Source organism: Narcine bancroftii, chromosome 3 (assembly GCF_036971445.1).
Source record: "Narcine bancroftii isolate sNarBan1 chromosome 3, sNarBan1.hap1, whole genome shotgun sequence".
NCBI classification, from domain to species: domain Eukaryota; kingdom Metazoa; phylum Chordata; class Chondrichthyes; order Torpediniformes; family Narcinidae; genus Narcine; species Narcine bancroftii.
The window spans coordinates 185,977,445-186,003,171 of record NC_091471.1 but is presented as its reverse complement, the minus strand read 5'-3'; the positions used below and the strand labels follow the sequence as shown (position 1 = coordinate 186,003,171).

At 38.4% G+C, this 25,727-nt stretch overlaps 1 protein-coding gene across 1 annotated transcript in view; it reads left to right on the top strand.

The window, feature by feature from the left end:
- The window catches only part of LOC138756327 (sodium/hydrogen exchanger 9B2-like), a 189,006-nt gene that overhangs the window by 73,794 nt on the left and 89,485 nt on the right, over positions 1 to 25,727 (top strand). The window contains exon 2 of the mRNA XM_069922855.1: positions 11,051 to 11,148. Coding sequence (XP_069778956.1) covers positions 11,062 to 11,148 — 87 coding nt within the window. The 5' untranslated portion in view covers positions 11,051 to 11,061. The remainder of the gene's footprint in view (positions 1 to 11,050; positions 11,149 to 25,727) is intronic.

The following is a 25,727-nucleotide window of genomic DNA, read 5'->3' as shown; positions in this document are numbered from 1 at the left end:
GCTACACAGGACAATCTCCATTATGCTCCTGTAAAATTTTGTAAAGATGGGGGTCAGTTGCTTTACTGCGCCTTCCTGATGAATGAGAAGGTGTAGGGGGTCTAGGATAGGTCATTCATTGTATGCACAGTGCAAATTTTGTGCTCTTCACAGCAGATTCATTGATGTGTATGGAGAATGATCATCAATTGATATTTTTAACTCCTTTCAGAATAGACTGTCACACTCCTTGGCTAGCCAATTCCAAATAGCTCATAGCAATAAGGCACTTTTCAGTTTGTACCCCATTAAAGTTTGCGATTACGTCCAAAACCCTAACTTGCATAACGTGTAAAATATTTATATCTTTAAACTGATGTTAATCTATTCATGGCTAATCTTAAATTAAATATAGGCTAGATCCAGCAGTTAATCTGGATTTACTATAAATCCTTCAGCAAATAACCAGATCACTTCAACTGTTACACCAGGTAGCAGAGCACTATTTTGAAACCCTAGAGTTATACAGCACAAGAAAGAGGGTCTTTTGTACACCTTAGCCATTCAGACCATCAAGTACTCAGCTGTACTCCCATTTGCCACTGTTTGTTCAAATGTCTTCTGTATGTTGGCAATTCAAGAATTCATCTAGATTTTTCAATGTGGCGTGTGTCTATTCCTCCACTACCTCAAGCAATGTGTTCCATATTACAATCATCCTCTGAGTAAATAAAAATATTGCTTGTATCCCCTTTAAAGCCTAAGCCATTTGATTAGAGATTCCCAGCTATGAAGAAAAAATTACTAATGGCAACTCTACCCAATCAAATTCTCTTCTCTAAGGAAAACAAACCCAGCATGTCTAACTGAGACAACAGCCTTGTGAATCACCTCTGCATTCTCTTCCAAAACAATCACTATGCATTTGGATTAAATTTCATTTGCTATTGTTCTGCCCTGTTTAGCAGTTGGTCAATATCTTTGCAGCCTGAGACAACACTTATTCTCCACAACCTCACCAATGATTGACTCATCTGTAAATTTACTTGAATTAACATCTACACCATTAATGTATATAGCTTCCAATCCTTAACCAATGAAGAGATGTAGTGCACTGATCTTCCAATCACAAATATAACTTTTATCTTTTATCTCCCATTATCAAGACAATTATCATACTTTAGCTTTATTTTCAATTTTTTGCAATGACTCCATATCAAAATATCTTTCCCACTTCGTACCGATTACCATGACCTATCTCCCCAGGGTGTCTTGGATCACTTTTTCTGCAGAGAAAACTACACTCCTATTGAATAAGATGGCTTCTCCTTTTTCCAGAGGAGTGGCCGACCTACTCTCTCCTGAGCATTTTAGGCTTAATTTTCACGAAATGGGTTTCCTGTATCATTGCCACTTCACATCCAAGGTTTTTAAATTGGCTAAGAATTTTTCTCCTCTTTATTGGATGATTTAGTCCATGAACATTTAAGCTTATTATCTTTAAATTAGTCCTTATCCAACACTGTGTATTCTAAACTACGAGAAAGTTAATCTCGTGAAGGGAATTTAATATTTATTACTGAAAAAAGGAATGCACAGGCACATGACGTCAGCGAGGTGAGTGGGCAAAAAAATGAATGGATTAGGTGGGTTCTTGAGGTAATTGGCAAGGACAATTTTAAATAAAGGGGTAGTTGGATGAGTGGCCCAGTGAAGGAGTGGGGAGTTCAGGCTTTGGCTCAAGAGGCTTCGGCGAGCAGAGGATAAGAAAGTGCTCCTAGTGAGGTAAAGTGGTAAGGTAATTTTTATTAATCTAATTTAATTTAAGAGTGGGTAATGGTGGCAGTTGGGGTAGTCCTGTGCTCCAATTGCAGGATGTGGGAAGTCAGGGACAGCACAAATGTTCCTGATGACTACACCTGCAAAATGTGCATCCACATGCAGCTTCTGGGAGACCAAGTTAGGGAACTGGAGTTGCAGCAGGATGAGCTTCGGATCATGAGGGAGGCAGAGACAATCATAAATAGGAATTACAAGGAGACAGTCAGCCCCAAACAGACAGGAGTTAGGTAACTGGGTGCCTGTGAGGAAAGGAAAGGCGGGGGTGGGTGGGAAGACAGACAGACAATGAAGAGTACCCCTGTGTCCTTTCCTCTCAATAATAAATATACTATTTTAGATAGAGTTGTGGGGTTGACCTACCAGGGACAAGTCACGGTGATCATGTCTCTGGTATGGAGGCTGGCCTCTAGGGAGGAAAAGAGGAGAGCTCGTAATTGTGGACTTGTTGGTTAGGAAAGTAGATAGGAGGTTTGCTGGCTGAAATCAGGGCTCCCAGATAATATGTTGCCTCCCAGGTGCCAGGGTCAGAGATCTCTGGGGGAGGGTGAGCATTCAGATGTTGTGGTCCATGTGGGGACCAATGACATGGTTAGAAATGGGGATGAGGACCTGAATAAAGAATATAGGGAGTTAGGGAAGAAGTTAATAAGCAGGACCTCAAGGGTGATAATCTCAGGATTACTGCCTGTGCCTCACACTAGAGAGGGTAGGAATAGGAAGATGTGGCAGATGAAGGCGTGGCTAAAGAGTTGGTGCTTGGGTTCAGATTTGTGGATCATTGGGAACTCTTCTGTGAAAGGACTGACCTGTACAAAAAGGATGGGCTGCACCTGAACTGGAAAGGAACCAGTATCCTGACAGGCAGGTTTGCTAGATCTGTTGGAGATGTTTAAACTTGTTTGGCAGGGGGGTGGGAATCAGAATGAGAGTGCGGAGATTAGAGTAGAACAACAACTAGATTTGAAGGGAGATAGGAACTAGATTGTTAAAATTAATGAAGGAGAGGGGATAGTAGAAGTAGATGGTAATCAAAGGAGTGAATATGGGAGACATTCTCTCAAGTGTATATATTTCAATGCAACGAGCATTGTAAATTAGGTGGCTGAGCTTAGAGCATGGATTGACACATGGAAATATGATATTGTAGCCATCAGTGAAACTTGGTTGCAGGAGGGGCATGATTGGCAGTTAAATGTTCCAGGATTCCATTGCTTTAGGTGTGATAGAACAAGGTGGATAAAAGGTGGAGGAGTTTCATTGCTTGTTAGAGAATCATTATAACAGTGCTCTGGCAGGATAGATTGGAGGGCTCATTCAGTGAGGCGACTTGGGTGGAAGTGAGGAATGGCAGTGTATTATAAACTACCTAATGGACAGAGGGAATGAGAGGAGCAAATTTGTAAGGAGGTAGCATCTATGTATAATAAAAATAAGGTGATGATTGTAGGAGATTATAAACTTTCCATACATTGACTGGGAGACCCATACTGTAAAAGGGCTGGATGGGTTGGCATTTGTCAAATGTGTTCAGGAAAGTTTTCAAAATCAATATATAGAAAAACCAACTAGAGAGGGGGCGGTATTGGATCTCCTATTAGGGAATGAGATAGGTCAGGTGACAGAAGTTTGTGTTGGGAAACATTTTGGGTCTAGTGATCATAATATTAGTTTTAGGTTAATTATGGAGAAGAATAGGGCCGGGTCTAAGATTGACATTCTTATTGGAATGTGGTGCACTGTTAGCCAGAATCAGACACACACAAGGTAAAGACTGTACAACAGGCTTTAATCCACAAAGACTTCACAGAGCCAGGCTGGCTGTAGCTGCACCAACTCTGAGTGAGGCCTCGGGAGGCTGGCGCAGGCTTATATCCCGGAGGGTGATTGACACCCGACTGGGTGGGGCTTGATCCATTCAGGCTGACTGATTGACAGCCGGCCAGGTGTTGTCCTGTCCCCTTATACTCCTGTAGGTACAGAGGTTGCCCCCTGCAGTAGGCCGGCGATACACTCCTGCAGGTACAGAGGTTGCCCCCTGCAGTAGACCGGTGGTGTACCACCACATGGAATAAGGCTAATTTTGAGGAGATGCAAAAGGATTTAGAAGATGTGGATTGGGATAATTTATTTTTCTGGGAAGGATGCAACAGATAAATGGAGGATATTCAAAGGGGAAATTCTGAGAGTACATAGTTGGTATGTCCCTGTGAAGATTAAAGGAAAGATTAGAAAATATAGGGAGCCTTGGTTTTCAAGGGATATTGGGAATTTGGTTTGGAGGAAGAGGGATGTTTACAATAGCTATAGACACTAGGGAATATATGAGATGCTTGTGGAATATAAAGAGTGCAAAAAAATCTTAAGAAAGAAATAAGAAAGGCTAAAAGGAGATATAAGGCTGCTTTGGCAATCAAGGTAAAAAATAAATCCAAAAGGTTTCTACAGGTGCATTAAAAGTAAAAGAATAGTGAGAGATAAAATTGGGCACCTTGAGGATCAGAGGGGTAGGATATGTGAGGAGTCAGAAGAGATGATGGAAATTTTAAAGATTTTTTTTCAGTAATATTGAGTCAAGTGAAATAAGGAAAACTGGTAGTGAGGTCACGGAAAATATACAGATTGATGAGGAGGTAATAATGGCTATTTTAAAGAGAATAAAGGTGGATAAATCTCTGGGATATTCCCTAGGACCTTGATGGAGGTAAGTGTACAAATAGTGGGGACTCTGACATAAATATTTAAAATGTCATTAGTCACGGGGGAGGTATTGGAGGGTAGCTCATGTTGTTCTACTGTTTAAAAAAGGCTCTAAAAGTAAAGCTGGTAATTATAGGCCTGTGAGTCTGATGCTGGTGGTAGGTAAATTAATGGAGAGTGTTCTTGGAGATGGTTTATACAATTATTTGGATAGACAGGGATTTATTAGGAGTAGTCAATGTGGTAGATCATGTTTAACAAATCTTAGAGTTTTTCATGGTTACTAAGAAGGTTGATGAAGGGAACCTTTGACAAGGTTCCGCATAAGAGGTTAGTTAGGAAGGTTCCATCATTAGGTATTAATATTGAAATAGTGAAATGGATTCGTCAATGGTTGTATGGTAGATGCCAGAGCGTAGTGGTGGAAAATTGTTTGTCAAACTGGAGGCTGGTGACTAGTGGAGTGCCTCAGGGATCCGTACTGGGCCCATTGTTGATTGTCATATATATTAATGATCTAGATGATAGGGTGGTAAATTGGATTAGAAAGTATTAAAATGATACTAAGATTGATGGTGTGGTGGACAGTGAAGATTTTCAAAGTTTGCAGTGGGATATAGGCCATTTAGAAGAGTGGGCTGAATGATGGCAGATGGAGTTTAATACTGATAAATGTGAGGTGCTACATTTTGATAGGAATAATCACCAAAGGTTATACACGTTAAATGGTAGACAATTGAGGAGTGCAGTAGAACAAAGGGATTTAGGAATTCTGGTATATAATTCCCTGAAAGTGGAGTCACATGTAGATAGGATGGTAAAGAAAGTATTTGGCATGTCGGCTTTCATAAATCAGAGTATTGAGTACAGGAGTTGGGATGTTATGTTGAAGTTGTATAAGGCATTGGTAAGGACAAATAATTATAGGAAGGATATCAATAAAACAGAGAGAGCACAGAGAAGATTTACAAGAATGTTGCCTGGGTTTCAGGGTTTGGGTTACAGAGTTACAGGGAAAGGTTAAACAGGCTAAAACTTTATTCCCTGGAGCATAGAAGATTGATTGGTGATTTGATAGAGGTATTTAAAATTATGATGGAGACAGATAGAATAAATGTGGATAGGCTTTTTCTATTGAGAGTAGCGGAGATTCAAACAAGAGGATGTGGATTGAGATTGAAGGGGGAATGTTGAGGGGTCATTTCTTCACTCGGAGGGTGGTTGAAGTGTGGAATGAGCTTCTGGCCAAAGTGGTAGATGTGGACTCAATTTTAATATTAAAAAAAAAAGTTGGATAGGTATATGGATGAAGGTTATGGATGTGATAGTACAGATTCTATCACCAATGTGTGTACATATGTACAGGTGGTAGTGTAGGATGACTGTGATTGGCTGAGAGTGTAGCCACACCTTCTGGCAGGTCTTAAATGATTGCTCCTAGCCAGACCAGGTCATTCTGGACTAGTCGACCTACTTGTGATATGCTCCAGTCTTTTAGTTAATAAAAGCCTTGGTTTGCATCAACAAGTCTTTGGTTCTTTCGACATGCACTACAATGGGTTGGGTGCAGGACAATGGGACTAGGTGGGACAAAGTGTTCGGCATGGATTGGAAGGGCTGAATTGGCCTCTTTTTGTGCTGTAATTGTTATATGGTTATATATGCCCCATTTATGTTTCTTGTTTTGGTTGGCCTGTATATGACTGTGATACCTCAGAAAAAAATTATAGGACTGCATTGTAGTGATACTGCTCCATGGATGAGAAAACATTTGCAAAATAAGCTAATTCAAGAAAAGAAGAAAAAAATAGAAAAAAGGGTACTTCCTACCTAACCGACCCATCTGGACACCCAGAACAAATTGGTGTGACTAGATCTCTCCTGGGTGAGCCCACTTTTTGTGTGGTTGCAACTAAATGAGGTTGCTCAAAGTCTCTCTTTGGGAATCCTAACAGTTGTAAAGTAAATATCAGGTATAACCCTCTGCTCTGAGAAAACCCTTTCCAGTCCCACTCTTAGATATGAGTTTTAGTTTAAATACATTACATTTCAAGGCTTTGTGGACTTGTGAAAAATCTTCAATAAATTTGATTTGAACCACTTGTATATTCAACTCCATGTACAACCAATGAGAACACAAAAAACTTCAAATGCTGGAATCTGGAGCAATAACAAATTGCTGGAGGAACTCAGTTGTTTGAGCAACATCAATGGAAGGAAAAGAGTGGTCAGTGTTTCGAGTTGGAGTCCTTCATCAAGACTGTCTTGATGAAGAGAGCCTTGCATTATGGTGTTGGGGCGATCATTGCACATTATGGATACATAGCCATTTTCATATACTTTTAGTACATTTGCGAGGGAGTGAAGTAAATTCTATGCAAATCAAGAGAGGTATTTGCACTCAGTTTCCTACATTTAGAAGGAGATGGCTGTTTACATCTGTGATGGTTGACAAATTTTTGCTGGCCATCTTACAACTGAAGTTAACAATCACTAGGACGCAAAGTGTGTTTTATAACATTGTGTCAATGTCAAAGAAATATGGCATTGCAAATACTATTTGAATATTTTCATATCGAGAGACAAAAGAGAAGTTTGAGAATAACATTTCTGCTGTGCTGGTGGTCAGATAATACCAATAACAATTTTATGGTCATGGCTGTGAATATAATTTTTAAGTTTTACTAGCACCAGGTGAAGTCTCAGAGGATGGGACTTACTTGAAAGATTAAAGGAATGATCTTTTTGTAGATTTATTCGCAGATGGTGGTTTGATGTCTTTTGAACAACTTTCTACCAAATATAATTTTCCATACATGCATTTTTTTAGATACAGTATCTACAGATTAGAAATTTCCTGACTACGGTAATGTCTAATTATCTAACATTACCACAACCACATGTTCTTGACACTGTGTTCCGGTTAATCCCCTTTCAGAAGGGTTTAATTGGTCTTTTATATTAAGTTTGAGATCAGTCCCTGTGGATAAAATTCAACAAACATGGGAATCTGAACTTCAACTAGCACTATCTCCTGAAACATGGGGAAGAATTACTAGACAACCTAATGTCTTCACTTTGTGCACGTTATTCTTTAATATAGTTTAAAATAGTTCATAGAGCTTGTATGTCTAAAGATAAACTAGCTTGCATCTTTTTTAATACCAGCTCTACTTGTGATGGATGCAATACTAATGTGGCTTCATATGTTTTGGTTATGTCCTGTGGTAGAAAAATTTTGGAAAAATATTTTTAAAACTCTGTCAATGATACTGGTTATTCAATTACAACCTAACCCTTTAACTGCTTTTTTTGGAATTACAGATGTAGTTTATTTACTTACTCAGAAGAAAAAAAGGCAAAGGGACAGAAGCAGGTTACTAGACCGACCGAGTCTGCTCCGTAAAACTACACTAAGCTACTCTACACTAGTACCAATTTCTGGGCTTTCCCCCATATCCCTTGATGCCCTCACTAATGAGATACTTGTCTATTTCTTGTTTAAATACTCCCAGTGATCTGGCTTCCACTGCTGCATGTGACAGCGAGTTCCTTAGATCCACAACCCTCTGGCTAAAGAAGTTCTTTCTAATCTCTGTTTTATATGGATAGCCTCTAATTTTGACCCCTTGTCCTTGATTCACCCACCAAAGGAAACATCTTACCCACATCCACCCTATCTAACCCTTTCAAAATACAAAAAGCCTCTATGAGATCTCTCATTCTCCTATACTCCAATGAATACAACCCCAAGAGCTGCCAAACGCTCCTCGTACATTAGCCCTTGCATTCTGGGAATCCTAGTAAATCTCCTCTGCACCCTCTCCCACAACATCACATCCTTTCTAAGATAGGAGGTCCAAAACTGCATACAATACTCCAAATGAGGCCTCACCAGTGCCCCATAGAGCCTCATCAACACCTCTTTACTCTTGTACACTATTCCTCTTGAAATGAATGCCAACATAGCATTCGCTTTCTTCACTACCAATTTCACCTGGTCATTAACTTTTAGGTTTCCTTGCACGAGAACACCCAGGTCCCTTTGCACATCTGAGGTCTGAATTTTCACCCCATCCAAATAGTATTCTGCCTGTTTCTACTGCAAAAGTGAACAACTGTACATTTCTCTATGTTGAATCTTATCTGCCATAATTTTGCCCAGTCTTCTAATCTGTCTATATCCTTCTGCAACTTTACGGTTTCTACTACACTTCCTACTCCGCCACCTATTTTGGTGTCATCTGCAAATATGGCCACAAAACCATTTATACCACAATCCAAATCATTAATATAAATTATAAACTGCAGTGGCCCCAATGCCGACCTCTGTGGAACACCACTCATTACAGGCAGCCATCCAGAACGAGAACCCTTAATTTCAACCCTTTGCTTCCTGCCTATCAGCCACTTCTCTATCCAGTTTAATAACATCTCTGTAATTCCATGGGCCCTCATCTTATTTAGCAGCCTAATATGTGGCACCTTATCAAAAGCCTTTTGAAAATCTAAATAGATAACTTTCACAGCCTCCCTTTTGTCTATCCTACTTGAGATTTCTTCAAAAAACTCTAATAGGTTGGTCAGGCAGGATCTACCCTTTAAAAAACCATACTGACTTTGACCTATCCTGTCGTGCATCTCTAGGTATTTCATCCTCATCCTTGAGGATCGACTAATATCTTCCCAACCACCGATGTCAGAATAATCGGCCTATAGTTTCCTTTCTACTGTTTCCCACCTTTCTTAAACAGTGGAACCACATTTGCGACCTTCCAATCCTCTGGAAACTCTCCAGAGTCTATCGACTTCTGGAAGATCATCGTCAATGGATCTACAATCTCCAAAGCCACCTCTTTCAAAACCTGTGGATGCACCTCATCCGGCCCGGGAGATTTATCAATTTTTAATCTGTTTAGTTTGCCTAGCACAATTTCTCTAGTAACCCTAATTGAATCTAACTCTACTCCCTGAAGTCTCTGACTGTCTGGGATATTACTAATGTCTTCCACGCTGAAGATTAAGTTCCTCTGCCATCTCTTTATAACCCATTACAATTTCCCCAGCATCATTTTCTATCAGTCCTATGTCAACATGTGTCTCTCTTTTATTTCTTATTTGAAAAAGCTCTTAGTATCATTTTTAATATTGTTAGCTAATCTTCTTTCATAGCTCATCTTTTCTTTCCGAATGACATTTTTTGTCTTTCCATAATTGTCGAAAGAAATCCCTGTCCTCTGATTTCCCACTAATTTTAGCTTCCTTTTGTTAGCCACATTTTTTTCTTTTCTTTATTTGTGTTGTCTTTTAAGGAAAGATGGTACCATTGTAGCTTTTTCTACACTATTAGGTAGAGGAGCCATTTTACTTAAATGGAAAGACTCTGATTCGGCTCCAACTCGATCTACAAATTTGCTGATGACATCACTGTTGATGGCGAGTGACAGGAAATAATGAGTCAGAATACAGGATGGAGATCCAGAATCTGTTTGGGTGGTTCCAGAACATCAATCTTGCTTTCAATGTTACCAATACCAAGGGATTTTAGAAAGGGAAGGCAAAAGGACCACATAATTGTCTGCATTGATGGAATGGAGGTGAAGAATTTCTGATAGTCCATATTTCAAAAGAGCTCTCCTGATGCCAGGACATGGTGTTATACTGTTCTATGTTCACTTGAGGGAAGTGTGAAGAAGGCACACAAACACCTATACTTTACAAGGAGTCTGAGGAGATGTGTACTGCCACCTAATGCTCCATCGCATTTCTACAGATACATTGTAGCAAGTATACTTATTGATTGCATCACAGCCTATTTTAGGAATTTGAATGCCCAGAAATGCAGAAGGCAACAAACATAGCCAGATCCATCACAAGCTTCAACCTCCCATCCTCAAGAAGGCATCCAACATCATAAAGGACCCCAACACTCTTTCCAAAACTTCTTCTCACTGTTACCTTTGGGCAGAAGGTATAGAAGCTTGACACATGAACAGACAGGGCATAGAGGGATGTAGATCATATGCAGTTTAATTGGCATCCTAATAGGTCTCACTGTTACCTTTGGGCAGAAGGTATAGAAGCCTGACACATGAACAGACAGGGCATAGAGGGATGTAGATCATGTGCAGTTTAATTGGCATTCTAATAGACACAGACATCATGGTCCAGTAAGCCTATTTTTGATCTGTACTATTCTGCGTTCTAAATCTAGTCCAATGATTTCAGGGTTCTTATGTTAATAAACTAAAAGCATTGGTCATAAGAGTCATAAATTCACAACTTTGTTCCGATATGGAGTGTAGTGCAGAGATTTAGACACATCTGGAGATGAAGGAACTATTAAGCAGCTCTTTTTTCCTGAGAGGAGTGGGACACGAAAATCTGCAGACTATAGTAAAAACACAGAAATGCTGGAGGAACTCAGCCGACCTTGCAGCATCCATCGGAGGTAAAGATATATGAGAAGCTTATTGCCTTGGAATCTAATGATAAATGGTTGTTCATTTACATCTCTTTCCTCCTTTTTCAGCTTTTTTCAAAATGGCAAACAGAAGTATTGAACACGTAATTAATGGTTTAAATGACGAGAAAATTTCACAAGCAACTTTAGACATATCAGAGTCACAGGTACGTTTGAGTTCGAATGGGAAAGAGATTGCTTTTAGTAAAATTTTGTAAATTTCTCCTACTCATTGTTTGCATTGTTAAAATTCTTTCAAATGGATCAAGAAGATGGTCCTGTTCATGGTAATACTCCCTGATGTGCTGGAATGTAGTTATTTCATTGATTTGTTTAGATGGATTTTTTTTAAATAGGCATTTTGCCCAGTTTCCATTTTGAAACTAGGAATTTTCTTCTGCCTGTTTTTTTTTTCAAATTTCAAAACAAAAAAAAGTGTATGCAAGAAATGCAAATCAGAGCATGGCTTTACATTAATGGCGTTGTTCAATTTGTATGTTTGTGGAGTCATCGAGTTCACACTTTTCAGTAATATATTCAAAGGTGCCAGGTTAAACTAGACACCCTTTGTTCCCAGGATTTGCTTCACTCATTGCTCAATTGGTAACCCAGACAAGAGCAGACAGATACAAGGGACTGCAGGTGCTGGAATGCAGGAGATAAAGCTTGCCTGAAATTAGAAAATGCAATGTTGATTCCACAGAATATTACAACATAGAAACAGGCCCTTTGGCCCTTCTAGCCTAATCCCACTCATCTGCACTAAGACCATAGCCCTCAATACCCCTCCAATCCTTCCCAATTACACCCAAATTAACTAACAATTCTGTACATTTTAGAAGGTGGGAGGAAACCAGGGGACCTGAGGAAAATCCATGAAGATATGGGGAGAATGTAAAAACTTCTCATAAATAGCACCAGATTCAAACCTGAGTCACTGCCGCTGTAATAGCATGGTGCTAACCGCAATGCAAAGATTAAATAAGGAATTCAATTAAAAATAGTTCCAGTAAATATGAGATAATTATTGTAAAAACCTGCAGTCTAGCCTAAACATGATACAGACCCACCAGTGGTTAACTCTTAATTGCCCTTAATTTGAAAGCAAAGGAAATTGGTGGATCAGAAATGTTGCTTTTGCCATTGATACCCATGTCTTCTGAATGAATTTTAAAAGAGTTAACTATTTCTGCCAAGCTCTTTACTTCTTCACTGTGAGAGCTGAATATACACCAGTCATTGCTCCATCTGTAATATCACTGGTGTTTACTGTTTCTTACCTTTCACTTTGGTTTAATTTTTATTGTCAGCTCTACAATAATGCTAATTTTTCAAAAAAAACTAACACCTAACCTTGTTAGTATCTTTCAGATCCTCAATGAGGTAAGCTTCTCATCGTGAGCTTGTGTAGAGTAAATTAGATTTTTTTTTAACGTCACCAGAGGACATTGAGATGGAAGCTGGATGGAGACCGTGACTGGCACAACAGCAAGCAGTCAATTTACTCTTAAAACAGCCCATTCAAAGAGGGGAGGAAATATTACATACCAAAACCACTGTCACTTTCCCAATAAAAGCTGAAGATTAAAGAAATATGAATTAAGTCCATAACATCATTCTTGTCACTGACTGAATAGTAGGGAGTTTCTCCAATCATTTAGTTCAGCATGACCTTCTCAGATGTAACCTGATGTCACAGAATGGTCCCAGCATGAGAGATCTGTCCTTGTGCGCCTTTTAGAATGATTCCCCATCATAAAATTGTGCAGCACAGAAGCAGGCCCTTCAGCCCAAATCATCCATGCCGACCATTCCATTTTGCTGCATTTAGCCCACATTGCTCTTTGCTTTCCTATCCATGTACCCACCTGTCACATTTGTGGCCCGAAATGTGAAGTTAATGAAACATTAAACACAAGTTATATCAGGTAAACTTCTGAGTGTCTTTATTCTCCCGTTTCCTTTGTTCTCTTGCTTGTGTTCTTATCTCTCTCTCATACCACGTGACTTCCGGTATATCTCATACATATTCATTATCATGACATCCCTCCTTTAATCAGAAATAAACTTTACCTTCACTTATCAATATCCCTCGGAAACATACAAACATCGTAACTAATGGTAATACTATAACTCAACTACATAAAATTTACTTCCTACAGCACTCATACATGCACTTTATGATATAAGATTAAAATACTGTCCCAAAGTTCTTATTAAAACTATGGCACAAAGTCTTCGTATCGTTTGGGCACTTTCCAGTTTCGTTTCGGCCTGCCTGCGATATTGTCGTTGCTTCTCGGTTGTTCACTCTCGGTGTCGGAAATACTGCTCGCCACGGCTTCGGGTGTTTCTGGCGCTCTAGTCACTTCATCAGGAGTGCTGGTAACTGCCTCTGGAACATCATCAGGTCTCTCAGTTTCAGCATCTCGTATTGGCCTTTCAACCTCTTCTCTCAATGTATCTCTGGACTGGTACCTTTTTACACCTGAGACATTTCTCTTATACAGGACTACAGTCGGAGACTTGACTGTCACCATACTGCTACTTCTGGATACGACAGAATAGGGTTGATGGTAATAAGGTGTGTCTAGCTTACCACCAGTTTCATGCTTCACTAGAACATTATCTCCTGGCATGATGTCTGAGTACTTGGCTCCACGTTTCGAATCTGTGTACAGCTTTGCTGCACCTTTCTTTTCAGCATCGTGGTCCCTCATCTCCTGGTCGTCTTGGATTTCCTTTATTTCTGGCATTTTTGTGCGGATTTTTCTCCCAAAAAATGTTTCTGCAGGACTTTTTCCAGTGGTTGCATGAGTCGTTGCTCGATAGACAGCCACATAAGATAGCAATGCTTCTCGCCAATTTTGTCCTTCTGCGTGTGCAATCCTCAATCGTTTTTCAATGGATTGATTTTGTCTCTCTATTTCTCCATTGGCTTGCGGCCATTTCGGAGTTACTTTATGATGATGGATACCTGTGGTCCTCATGTAATCCGTAAATGTCTCTGAAATGAATTGTGGACCATTGTCAGAGTATAATGTAACAGGTAATCCATATCTTGCGAATATCTCTGCTAACGCTTGTATTGTTTTTTCAGTGGTTGTGGACTTCAACACCACGTACTCATAGTATCTGCTGTAGTAATCTATCACTATCATAATTGATTCACCCGTCAGTAAAGGTCCAAGAAAATCAACAGCTACGTCGATCCATGGTCCTGTCGGAAGTTGCGTACTCCGGATCGGTTCTGGTGGATTACTCCTACTTGTGATTTGACATCCGTGACAAGTTTTAACAAATTTCTCGGCGTCTTTATTACAACCTGGCCACCATACCTTGGTTCTGAGGTTTTGCTTGGTACTAACAATACCTAGGTGTCCTTCATGCGCTAAGGATACGATCTTCGGTCTCAATCTTTGTGGTATCACCAATCTGCAACCTCTCAATACACACTGTCCGATGCAACAAAGTTCGTCTCTAATGGGAATGTAAGCCTTGTGAGTACACTTGTCCCATTGTCCACTCTGTATGCATTCTCTTACTTCCCTGAGTTCTGGATCACATTCGGATTCTCTCTCAACTTCCTTCATAGTCACAGCTTTCGGTGTCGCCTGAATAGCTACGAAGCGTACAAAACTCTCTGTTTCTGTTCCCAATTCTGACTTGGAACGTGGACCACCATCCTTCACCAATCTGGACAGCGGATCTACAATATTTGTTTACCCTGCTATGTGGATTACTTTATATTTGTAGAGTTGTAGTCTGAGTACCCATCTCTCTATTTTGGCACATGGTTTGGATCTAGGTGCATAGATCACCTCTAATGGCTTATGATCTGTGATGAGTTCAAATTCAATGCCGTATAAATATGCATGGAACCTCTCACAGGCCCATACAAGTCCGAGTGCTTCTTTCTCTGTCTGAGAGTATCTTCTTTCCACATCTGATAACGATCTGCTGGCATAGGCAATGATTCGTGGTCCTCCATCATGCATCTGGACCAACACGGCTCCTAAACCAACCGGGCTGGCATCCGCTATGACTTTGGTTGATGCCGCCGGATCGTAATAGCCAAGAGTTTTTGCATCAGTCAGGTTTTGCTTCAGCGCTGTGAACGCTTTCTTCTGCTCAGATCCAAAATGAAATGGTACACCTTTCCTGGTTAGTTTCCTTAGTGGTTCTGCCACTGTAGCGAAATTAGGAATGAACTTTGCACAAAAATTGACCAATCCCAGGAAACTCCTCACCTCTGTTGCGTTCTGAGGTGCATGTGCCTCTTCAATAGCTTTCACCTTGGCCTCTGCAGGGTTTAGTCCTTTCTGTGTAAGTCTGTGTCCCATGAAGTCCATTTCTGACACACCGAACTGGCACTTGTTTCCATTCACGGTAAGGCCTGCCTCCTGTAGTCTAGATAGTACACGCCTCAACCGTTTGTCATGCTCTTCCTTCGTTGGTGCATGGACTATGATGTCGTCAGAAATGTTGGCAACTCCAGGAATGCCTTGAATCACTCGATGGATTTCATACTGGTAGATCTCCGAAGCTGCATTAATTCCAAATGATAGTCTCTTGTAATGATACAATCCACAGTGAGTCACAAATGTAGTTACATCTTGGGAACCCGGATCCAGCTCTAATTGATGATAGCCCCATTTCAGATCAATTTTTGAGAATACCTTGCTGGTAGTTAGTTCTTGAAGTATTTCCTCCGCTGTTGGTATAAGGTGTCGTTCTCTAATTATAGCTTCATTGGCCATTCTCATGTCAACACATAGTCTTATGTCACCCTTTGGTTTGGGCACAATCACTACGGGACTGACCCGTTGTGTCGAATGTTCCACAGGTTCAATAATGTCTTGTTCGATCAATTCTTTAATTTTGGCTTCGACTTTCCCACGAAGTCCAAATGGAGTTCGGCGCATTGGTTGTGCCTTGGGTTTGACCGTTTCATCTACCGCTAGCTTCAATTGTCGACCTTTCAGCTTTCCTACTCCTTGGAAGACTGCGGGGAATTCTTGCTTCATATCCTCATATGACTGAATTGAATTGACACAAGCTCCAATATGAAGTATTGCCAGGTCTTGCGCTGTGCTTCTACTCAGCAATGGTTCTCCCCTCTCTTCTATGACCATAAACTCTGCTTCGGTGTACTTATCTCCAGCTTCAACAGTTGCAGTAAAACATCCAATGGTCTGCAATGGCTTGGTTGCTGTGTATGGATACAGTTTCTTGGAACACTTCTTTGAGGTACAGATGATCTTTTTCCTTTTCAACTTCTCCCATAAATGTCGATCAATCACATTACTGTCACTGCCTGAGTCTACAATGACCTGCACTGTCACTCCACCAATGATCACTGGGACCTTCTCATGATGTCCTTCATTCAACGTAAATTGGTAACAACTCTGTTCCTCCTGGGTATCATCATCGTCACCGTCTATCTGGCGAATGGTATCTTTCTTTCCAGGATACTTTCCTTTCCCCCAGGCTTTGCCTTTGGAAGTTGTACTCTTCCTCTTCTGGTCTGCATTGGACTTGCTTTTGCACTTCTTTGCAAAGTGGTCCTTACCTCCACACTTTCTGCAAACTTTGCCTTTGGCCGGGCAATATGGGTCTTTTCCAAAGTGACCTCGGTTTCCACATCGATAACACTCCACGTCATGTGTCGGCGTATATCTTGGCTGGTTATGGCGATGTGAGAGCCTCTTAATTTGCTGGCTTGATTTGTCTTTCAGGGTCATGGTATGAAATTGCCCTTCAACAGCCTCTAATGCAGCAGCAATGGTTAAAGCATCGGTGAGTTCCAACTCACTCTCTCTTTCCAGTAGACGTCTTCTGAGTTTATCTGATCTGCAGTGCTGTACAACTTGATCCAGTAATTGGTTGTCCAAATCAGCTGGCATGTAATTGCATCCAACAGCTAGCTGGCGTAGTCTCGTCACGTACTGAGCAATTGTCTGGCCATCTTCTTGTCTCGTTCTCCGAAACAAATGGCGTTGAAATGTAGCATTCGGTGTCACTACATAGTGTGCATTTAATGCATCTACCGCTTTCCAGTACTCATCCTTTCTTCCAGTATTCAAAAGTGTCTTAAATGTTTCCCGAACTGAGGGTCCTGCAGTGAAAAGAAGTAACGCCCTTCTCTGTGCTTTTTGTTCAACTGTACCGGTATCTAGAAATAGGCCACGACTGTCGGCATAGGATTCAAATTCTTCCAGCCATGTCTTCCACTTCACACTTACAGTGCTTGCATCACCCGTTGGGTCAAAATGAGCAATTCCACTATGTGTTAGAAAGTCACCATCTGGACCAGCCATGAGGAAATATTCCAGCCCCAAAAGTACTGAGACAAGAGAAAATTCTTATCACCTTGAAGTTGTCTGTAAACCTCTGTAATCTTGTTTAGTCTTTAATTTTCTTCAAGCTTCTTTCATCCTCGTCGCCAATGTCACATTTGTGGCCCGAAATGTGAAGTTAATGAAACATTAAACACAAGTTATATCAGGTAAACTTCTGAGTGTCTTTATTCTCCCGTTTCCTTTGTTCTCTTGCTTGTGTTCTTATCTCTCTCTCATACCACGTGACTTCCGGTATATCTCATACATATTCATTATCATGACACCACCCTATTGTTGATATTGACATTTTTAATTTTTCGCACCAAATGTAGCACATCTCACTATTAAATTTCATCCATCATTGATCGTCCAATTCCATGTCCACATATTATTGAAGTTCTATCCCCCTCCTCCTCAGTTTAAATTTTGTGTCATATTTGCAAATAATGTGTGATCCAAGTCCAAGTTATAGTTTAAATGGTGTATGGTGCAATTTCTAAATATTCTGTCCCTCCGAATATCCTCCAACAACTTTTGCACCTCTGATGACAGGTTCACTGGCCTTTAGTTCCTTGACTTGACCTTGCTGCCATTCTTATATAATGGTACAACATTAGCCACCCTCCGATCTTCTAGCACCTCACCTGAGGCCATGGATGCTGCAAATATTTCTGCAAGGACATTCACAATTTCTTTCCAAGCTTTTCACAAGGTTCAAAATGCACTTGGTCAGGACCTGGGGATTTCAATGCACTCCAGGACTACCCCCACATCCTCATTCTGAATTCATATGTGGTCCAGGACACTGTAATTTGTTTGTTTCATTTTTTTAGCTTGTATGATCTTTTCCATGATGATTGATGAAAAATACACATTTAAAATCTCACCCAACTCCTGCAGCTCTGCACAAAGATGCCCATGTTGATCTTTAATGTGACCATTTCTCATTTTTAATTATATATTTGTGTGTGTGTGTGTTACAAAAAACAAACAAAACAACCCCTCCTCCCCCCTCCCTTTCAAAATATAAATCTACACACCATCAGGGCTCACATTTGTGTTAACCATCAAAAATTCTATATGGGGAATTACTTACATTTAGACTATAGCAGCATCTATTATTATAATTTTTGGCCCCTCTATTATCCAAATATGGCTGTTATACCTTAATAAATTGTTCTTTAAGTTGTATGTAATTTTTTTCATAGTTATGCAACTATTAATCTCAGCAGTCAATTGTGCTATATGTAGAGGGGAGTCAGATTTCCAAGTTATCTCAATACATTTCTTAGACTCTGCTAAGGCTATTTTAGCAAATGAAATATGGAATTTAGTTAGTTTATTACATATTTTAATGAAGTTGCTCAAAAGTTAAAGTTCAAGGTCACCTATTATCCTTGTTAATATTTCAATAATATCCTGCCAGAAAGGTTTCACCTTCACACATGACCATGTAGAATATAAGAGCATTCCTATTTCTATCCCACACATTTATGGTATTTCATTTTTTGATTTATGCAACTTCTGTGGTGTGAGATATAATTGGTGTAGGAAATTATATTGCACTAATCCATATATTGCATTTATAATTTTTTTTTAAATTTTTTATTTTTCACACTATAAACGATATTGACCAAGATACATACAGACATTTTTCTTCTTAAATATATACAGCGTCGTTTTCTCCCCGTTTTTCCCCCCCTTCCCTCACTCCCTCACCCCCTTCCCCATTTATTTGAAGTTCAATCTATAAGAAACATTAAACACGTTAAACAATGTTCTCACTTAATAAAAATAAACAAGAAATTTTACTGTGTCAATTCTTTTCATTATCTTCTCCTTCTGTCATTTTAGGTAGTGGAAGTCCACGGTAGGATTTCTCTATTGTGTTTCATGTATGGCTCCCATATTTGTTTGAATATTGTAATGTTATTTCTTAAATTATATGTTATTTTTTCCAATGGAATTCATTTATTCATTTCTATATACCATTGTTATATTCTCAAGTTGTCTTCTAATTTCCAGGTTGACATAATACATTTTTTTTGCTACAACTAGGGCTATCATAACAAATCTCTTTTGTGCTCCATCCAAATAGAGTCCAAATTCTTTTTTTTTAGATTACTTAGGAGGAAGATCTCTGGGTTTTTTGGTATATTGCTTTTTGTGATTTTATTTAATATCCGGTTTAGATCTTCCCAAAATTTTTCCACTTTCTCACATGTCCAAATTGCATGAATTGTTGTTCCCATTTCCTTTTTACAGCGAAAACTTCTGTCTGATACTGTTGGGTCCCATTTATTTAACTTTTGAGGTGTGATGTATAGCCTGTGTATCCAGTTATATGAAATCATGCGGAACCTCGTGTTTATTGTATTTCTCATAGTTCCGGAGCATAGCTTCTCCCATGTTTCATTCTTTATCTTTATGTTTAGATCTTGTTCCCATTTTTGTTTAAGGTTTACCGTTTGTTTCCTCGTTCTCCTTTTCTTGCAGTTTGATGTACATGTTTGTTACAAATTTTTAAATTATCATTGTGTCTGTAATCACATATTCAAAATTGCTTTCTTCTGGTAACCTCAGACTGTTTCCCAATTTGTCCTTCAAGTAGGTTTTCAGTTGGTAGTATGCAAATATTGTATCGTGAGTTATATTATATTTATCCTTCATTTGTTCAAAGGATAATAATTTATTTCCCAAAAAACAATTTTCTATTCTTTTGATCCCTTTTCTCTTCCATTCTCTAAAGGAAAGGTTATCTATTGTGAAAGGGATTAGCTAATTTTGCGTCAATATTAGTTTTGGTAGTTGGTAGTTTGTTTTATTCCTTTCTAAATAAATCTTCTTCCAAGTGTTGAGCAGATGATGCAATACCGGTGAATTCCTACGTTGCACCAATTTTTCATCCCATTTATATAGTATATGTTCAGGTATCTTCTCCCCTATTTTATCTAGTTCTAATCTGGTCCAATCTGGTTTTTCCCTTGTTTGATAAAAATCTGATAGGTATCTTAATTGTGCGGCTCTATAATAATTCTTAAAGTTTGGTAGTTGTAAGCTTCCTTGTTTGTACCATTCTGTTAATTTATCTAGTGCTATCCTCGGTTTCCCCCCTTTCCATAGGAATTTCCTTATTATTTTCTTTAACTCCTTGAAGAATTTCGCTGTTAGGTGTATTGGTAATGACTGAAATAGGTATTGTATCCTTAGGAAAATATTCATTTTAATACAGTTTATCCTTCCTATCAGTGTTAGTGGTAAGTCTTTCCAATGCTCTAAGTTGTCTTGTAATTTTTTCATTAATGGATGGTAATTGAGTTTATATAGATGGCCGAGGTTTTTATTTATTTGTATACCTAGGTATCGCATTGCTTGTGTTTGCCATCTAAATGGCGATTCTTTCTTAAACTTTTTGAAATCCACATTATTCATTGGCATTGCTTCACTTTTATTTGCGTTGATCTTGTACCCCGATACTTCTCCATATTCCTTCAATTTCCTATGTAATTCTTTTATTGATATTTCTGGTTCTGTTAAGTATATTATAACGTCATCTGCAAATAGACTGATTTTATATTCCTTCTCTTTTATTTTTATCCCTCTTATTTTCTGTTCTTATCAATTCTGCTAGTGGTTCTATAGCTAACGCGAACAGTGAGGGAGATAGTGGACATCCCCGCCTTGTTGATCTGCTTAAGTCAAATTGTTTTTATATATATCCATTTACTGTCACTTTCGCCAATGGCCCCTTATATAATGCTTTAATCCAATTAATATATTTCTCTGGTAGGCTGAATTTTTGTAGTACTTTGAATAAATAATTCCATTATACTCTGTCAAAGGCCTTCTCTGCGTCTAAAGCAACCACTACTGTTGGAGTTTTATTTCCTTCTACTGCATGAATTAAGTTAATAAATTTACAGATATTGTCTGTTGTTCGTCTTTATTTAATAAATCCAGTTTGGTCTAGATTTACTATTTTTGGTACATAGTTGGCCAATCTGTTTGCTAATAGTTTAGCTATTATCTTATAATCTGTGTTAAGTAAAGATATTGGTCTATATGACGCTGGTGCAAGTGGTTCTTTCCCTGTCTTTGGTATTACTGTAATTATTGCTGTTTTTCATGAATCTGATATGCTTTGTGTTTTATCAATCTGGTTGATTACTTCCAGGAGGGGAGGAATTAATAAGTCTTTAAATGTTTTATAGAATTCTGTTGGGAATCCATCCTCTCCTGGTGTTTTATTGTTCGGTAGTTTTTTTAATATCTCCTGTAAATCTTCTATTTCAAATGGTTTTATTAATTTATTTTGCTCCTCTCTGTAATTTCGGTAGTTCAGTTTTAGTTAGAAATTCATCTATTTTGTCTTCTTTCCCTTCGTTTTCAGTTTGATATAATTGCTCATAGAATTCCTTGAAGTTTTCATTGATCTCCGTTGGATTATATGTAATTTGTTTGTCCTTTTTTCTTAATGCCAATACCATTCTTTTAGTTTGTTCTGTCTTAAGCTGCCACGCTAGAATTTTGTGCGTTTTTCTCCTAGCTCATAATATTTCTGTTTTGTCTTCATTATGTTCTCCTCCACCTTATATGTTTGTAGTGTTTCATATTTTATTTTTTTATCTGCCAATTCTCTTCTTTCAGTTGTATCTTCCTTTATTGCTAATTCTTTTTCTATATTTGTTATTTCCCTTTCCAACTGTTCTGTTTCCCAATTGTAGTCCTTCTTCATCTTAGTTACATACTTATTATTTGCCCTCTAATGAACGCTTTCATTGCGTCCCATAGTATAAACTTATCTTTCACTGATTCCGTATTTATTTCAAAGTACATTTTAATTTGTCGTTGAATGAATTCTCTAAAATCCTGTCTTTTAAGTAGCATGGAGTTTAATCTCCATCTTTACATTCTTGGTGGGATGCCCTCTAGCTCTATTGCCAATAACAGGGGTGAGTGGTCCAATAATAGTCTAGCTTTATATTCCGTTTTCCTAACTCTCCCTTGAATGTGGGCTGATAACAGGAATAGGTCTATCCTTGAGTATGTTTTATGTCTACCCGAATAATATGAATATTCCTTTTCCTTTGGGTGTTGTTTCCTCCATATATCCAAAAGTTTCATTTCTTGCATCGATTTAATTATAAATTTGGTTACTTTGTTCTTTCTGTTAGTTTTTTTTCCAGTTTTATCCACGTTTGAGTCCAAATTAAGGTTAAAATCCCCTCCTATTAGTATGTTCCCTTGCGTGTCTGCTATCTTCAAAAAGATATTATCTTCTTCATTAGGTGAATATACATTGAGTTAATTCCAAAATTCTGAATATATCTGACATTTTATCATTATATATCTCCCTGCTGGATCTATTATTTCCTCTTCTATTTTGATTGGTACATTTTTATTGATTAATATAGCTACTCCTCTGGCTTTTGAATTATATGATGCTGCTGTTACATGTCCTATCCAATCTCTCTTTAATTTCTTGTATTCCACTTCAGTTACAAGTGTTTCTTGTACAAACGCTATATGAATTTTTTCTTTTTTCAGTAAATTTAAGTTTCTTCCTTTTGATTTGGTTATGTATTCCATTAATATTTAAAGTCATATAGTTCAACATAGCCATTTCATACTTTGTTTATCTTTCCTTTCCGTTTCCTCATCACCACCTTCCCTTCTTATCCATTTCTGCTTTCTTTTTTTGAAAATATTATAAGACAACATTTCTAAAACATAAAATATTTTCACTATTCTCATATCTAAAATTCCTTTAACCCCAATAGCCCCTCCCCTTCCTGAGTTGCCCTTTGTCCCTTGTCGGGCAACCACATCTCCCCTCTCCATTTGGATTTGTAAATCCGATCGCAAGCGTCAACTGATTTCGCAGTGACTGTAATTCTTCCCCACCAGTCCCCCCCCAGAAAAGATAACAAAGGTCATATATAACAAAGGTCACTCTCTTAATTCCCTCCTTACTTCCTTTCTTCCATTTCTTTCCCTTCTTAGATACATACACACATATACATATATATATACCTACATACACACATACATATAGTTTGTTGTCATTTTTGCTCTTGTTACATCTCTTCATCTCTCTGTTTTGTAGGTGTTCTGCAAATTTTCGTGTTTCTTCCGGATCCGAGAATAGTTTGCTTTGCTGCCCCGGAATAACTATTTTAAGTACCGCTGGGTATTTTAACATAAATTTTTTAACCTTTTTTCCATAGGGTCGTTTTTGCTGCATTGAACTCCTTTCTCTTCTTCAGGAGTTCAAAACTTGTATCTGGATAGAAAATTTTTTTTTCACCCTTGTATTCCAGTGGTTTTTTGTCTTCTCTTATTTTTTTCATTGCCTTCTCCAATATATTTTCTCTTGTTGTATATCTTAGGAATTTTACTAGAATGGATCTTGGTTTTTGTTGTGGTTGTGGTTTAGGGCCTAATGTTCTGTGTGCCCTTTCTATTTCCATTTCTTCCTGTAATTCTGGTCTTCCTAGGGCCGTGGGGATCCATTCTTTTATAAATTCTTTCATATTTTTGCCTTCTTCATCTTCCTTAAGGCCCACTATCTTTATATTGTTTCTTCTATTATAATTTTCAATTATATCCATCTTCTGAGCTAACAGCTCCTGTGTCTCTTTAACTTTTTTATCAGATTCTTCTAATTTCTTTTTTAAGTCATCTACTTCCATTTCTATGGCTGTTTCTCGTTCTTCCACCTTGTCTACTCTTTTTCCTATATCTGTCATGATCATCTTTAATTTATTCACTTTTTCTTCTGTACTTTTTATTCTTCTTTTTATTTCACTGAATTCTTGTGACTGCCATTCTTTTACTGTTTCCATATATATTTTTTTTAAATACATTCATGTACTTGCCCTTCCCTTCATCTTCCATTTCTCTGTGTTCTTCCTCCTCTTCTTCTGAGTCCACTCCAGGATCTGTGTCCTTTACCTCTGTCTCTTCTGGTTTTCCTGTTGGGTTGTTTGTTTTATTTTGTTGGGTATTTTTGGTCTTCTTATTTTTATTAGAAGTGTCTTGGTGTTGGTCTTCTTCCTCTGGGTTGGTCATCTGTTGTTTCTTTGATTTCTTATTTTTAATCTCTTCTTTCTTCCTCTCGTTATTTTCTATGTTTTCCTCTTGCTGTTGTGTTGTAGTTGTCAGTTTCAGCTGTGGAGATCGACTCCTCAGCTGGTCCCCCCTCCCGTCAGTGTTATTTTTGTGTTGTGCACTTTTGTTTGGCTCCGTGAGCCATTTTTGTAGTCCCGAGTTCGGAGCTTCGACTGACCTCAGGGAGCAGGCTTCTCTCTTCTCGGCGGGTCTCCTCGTACCGGTAAGGCCTTCATCTTCCTCTTCCGACGTCTTTCCTTCTTCTTTTCTTCCCGTTGTTTTTGGTTTTTCTTTCTTTGCTGCCATTTTCTCCACACTTTTACTTTCACTTTGTTTTGGTTTTTATGTTTGTGCCTTTGTTTTTTCTCTTTTTTACTTTCTGGAGAGGGCTGGAGTTCCCCTACCGGCCACTACTCGATCACGTGACTCCTCATATTGCATTTACTATTGATGCGATGCTATCCAAGCACCAAGTTCCATTATTGTAACACCTATATCCGACTCCCATCTCTCTCTCGATCTCTGTAAATCTGGTTTTGCACTCTCAATCTGGAGAGCATATTACATCTTGGTTATAAATTTTGGTGTATTCCCCAGGTAAATCATTTGTTTCATTTCACTAATTTTATGTGGGGCCAAACATGGTCCCCATCTTTCTCTTAGAAATGATCTTAGTTGGAGAAAACAAAAGAAAGTCCCATTAGGCATCCATATTTATTTCTTAATTGTTCAAAAGACATAAAAGATCCAACACATCAATATATCTTATTCCTTTATCATACCATGAATTCAATATTTTGTTGCCCAGATTCATGGGCAGTAGCACATTTTTACATAATGGTGTTCTTAATGATATGCCTGCTTTTTTTTAATAATACACTCATTGATTTCTTGCCATATTCTAATCATATGTATTAATATAGGGTTATCTGTCTTTTTTGTTATTAACTTAACATTCCACTTAAAAATAAAGTTCTTTGCTGTTTCTTCTTCTATTGTATCCAATCCCATTCTAATCCAAGAAGGATGATAAAAATCTTTTTTTGTGCTGATAAATAATATTTCTTTAAGACAGAAGCCTGTCCTCCCAATTTATAGTCCCATGTTAGCTTTTCCAATCAAATTCTCAGCACTTTGTTATTCCATAGGAATTGTCTCATGTAATTATTCAATAATTTAAAGAAATTTTTACATAATGCAATAGGCAACATTTGAAAAAGATACTGTAATCTTGGGATCACCTTTACAATTTACCCTTCCCATTAGACCAGTGGTACTCAATCTTTTTCTTTCCA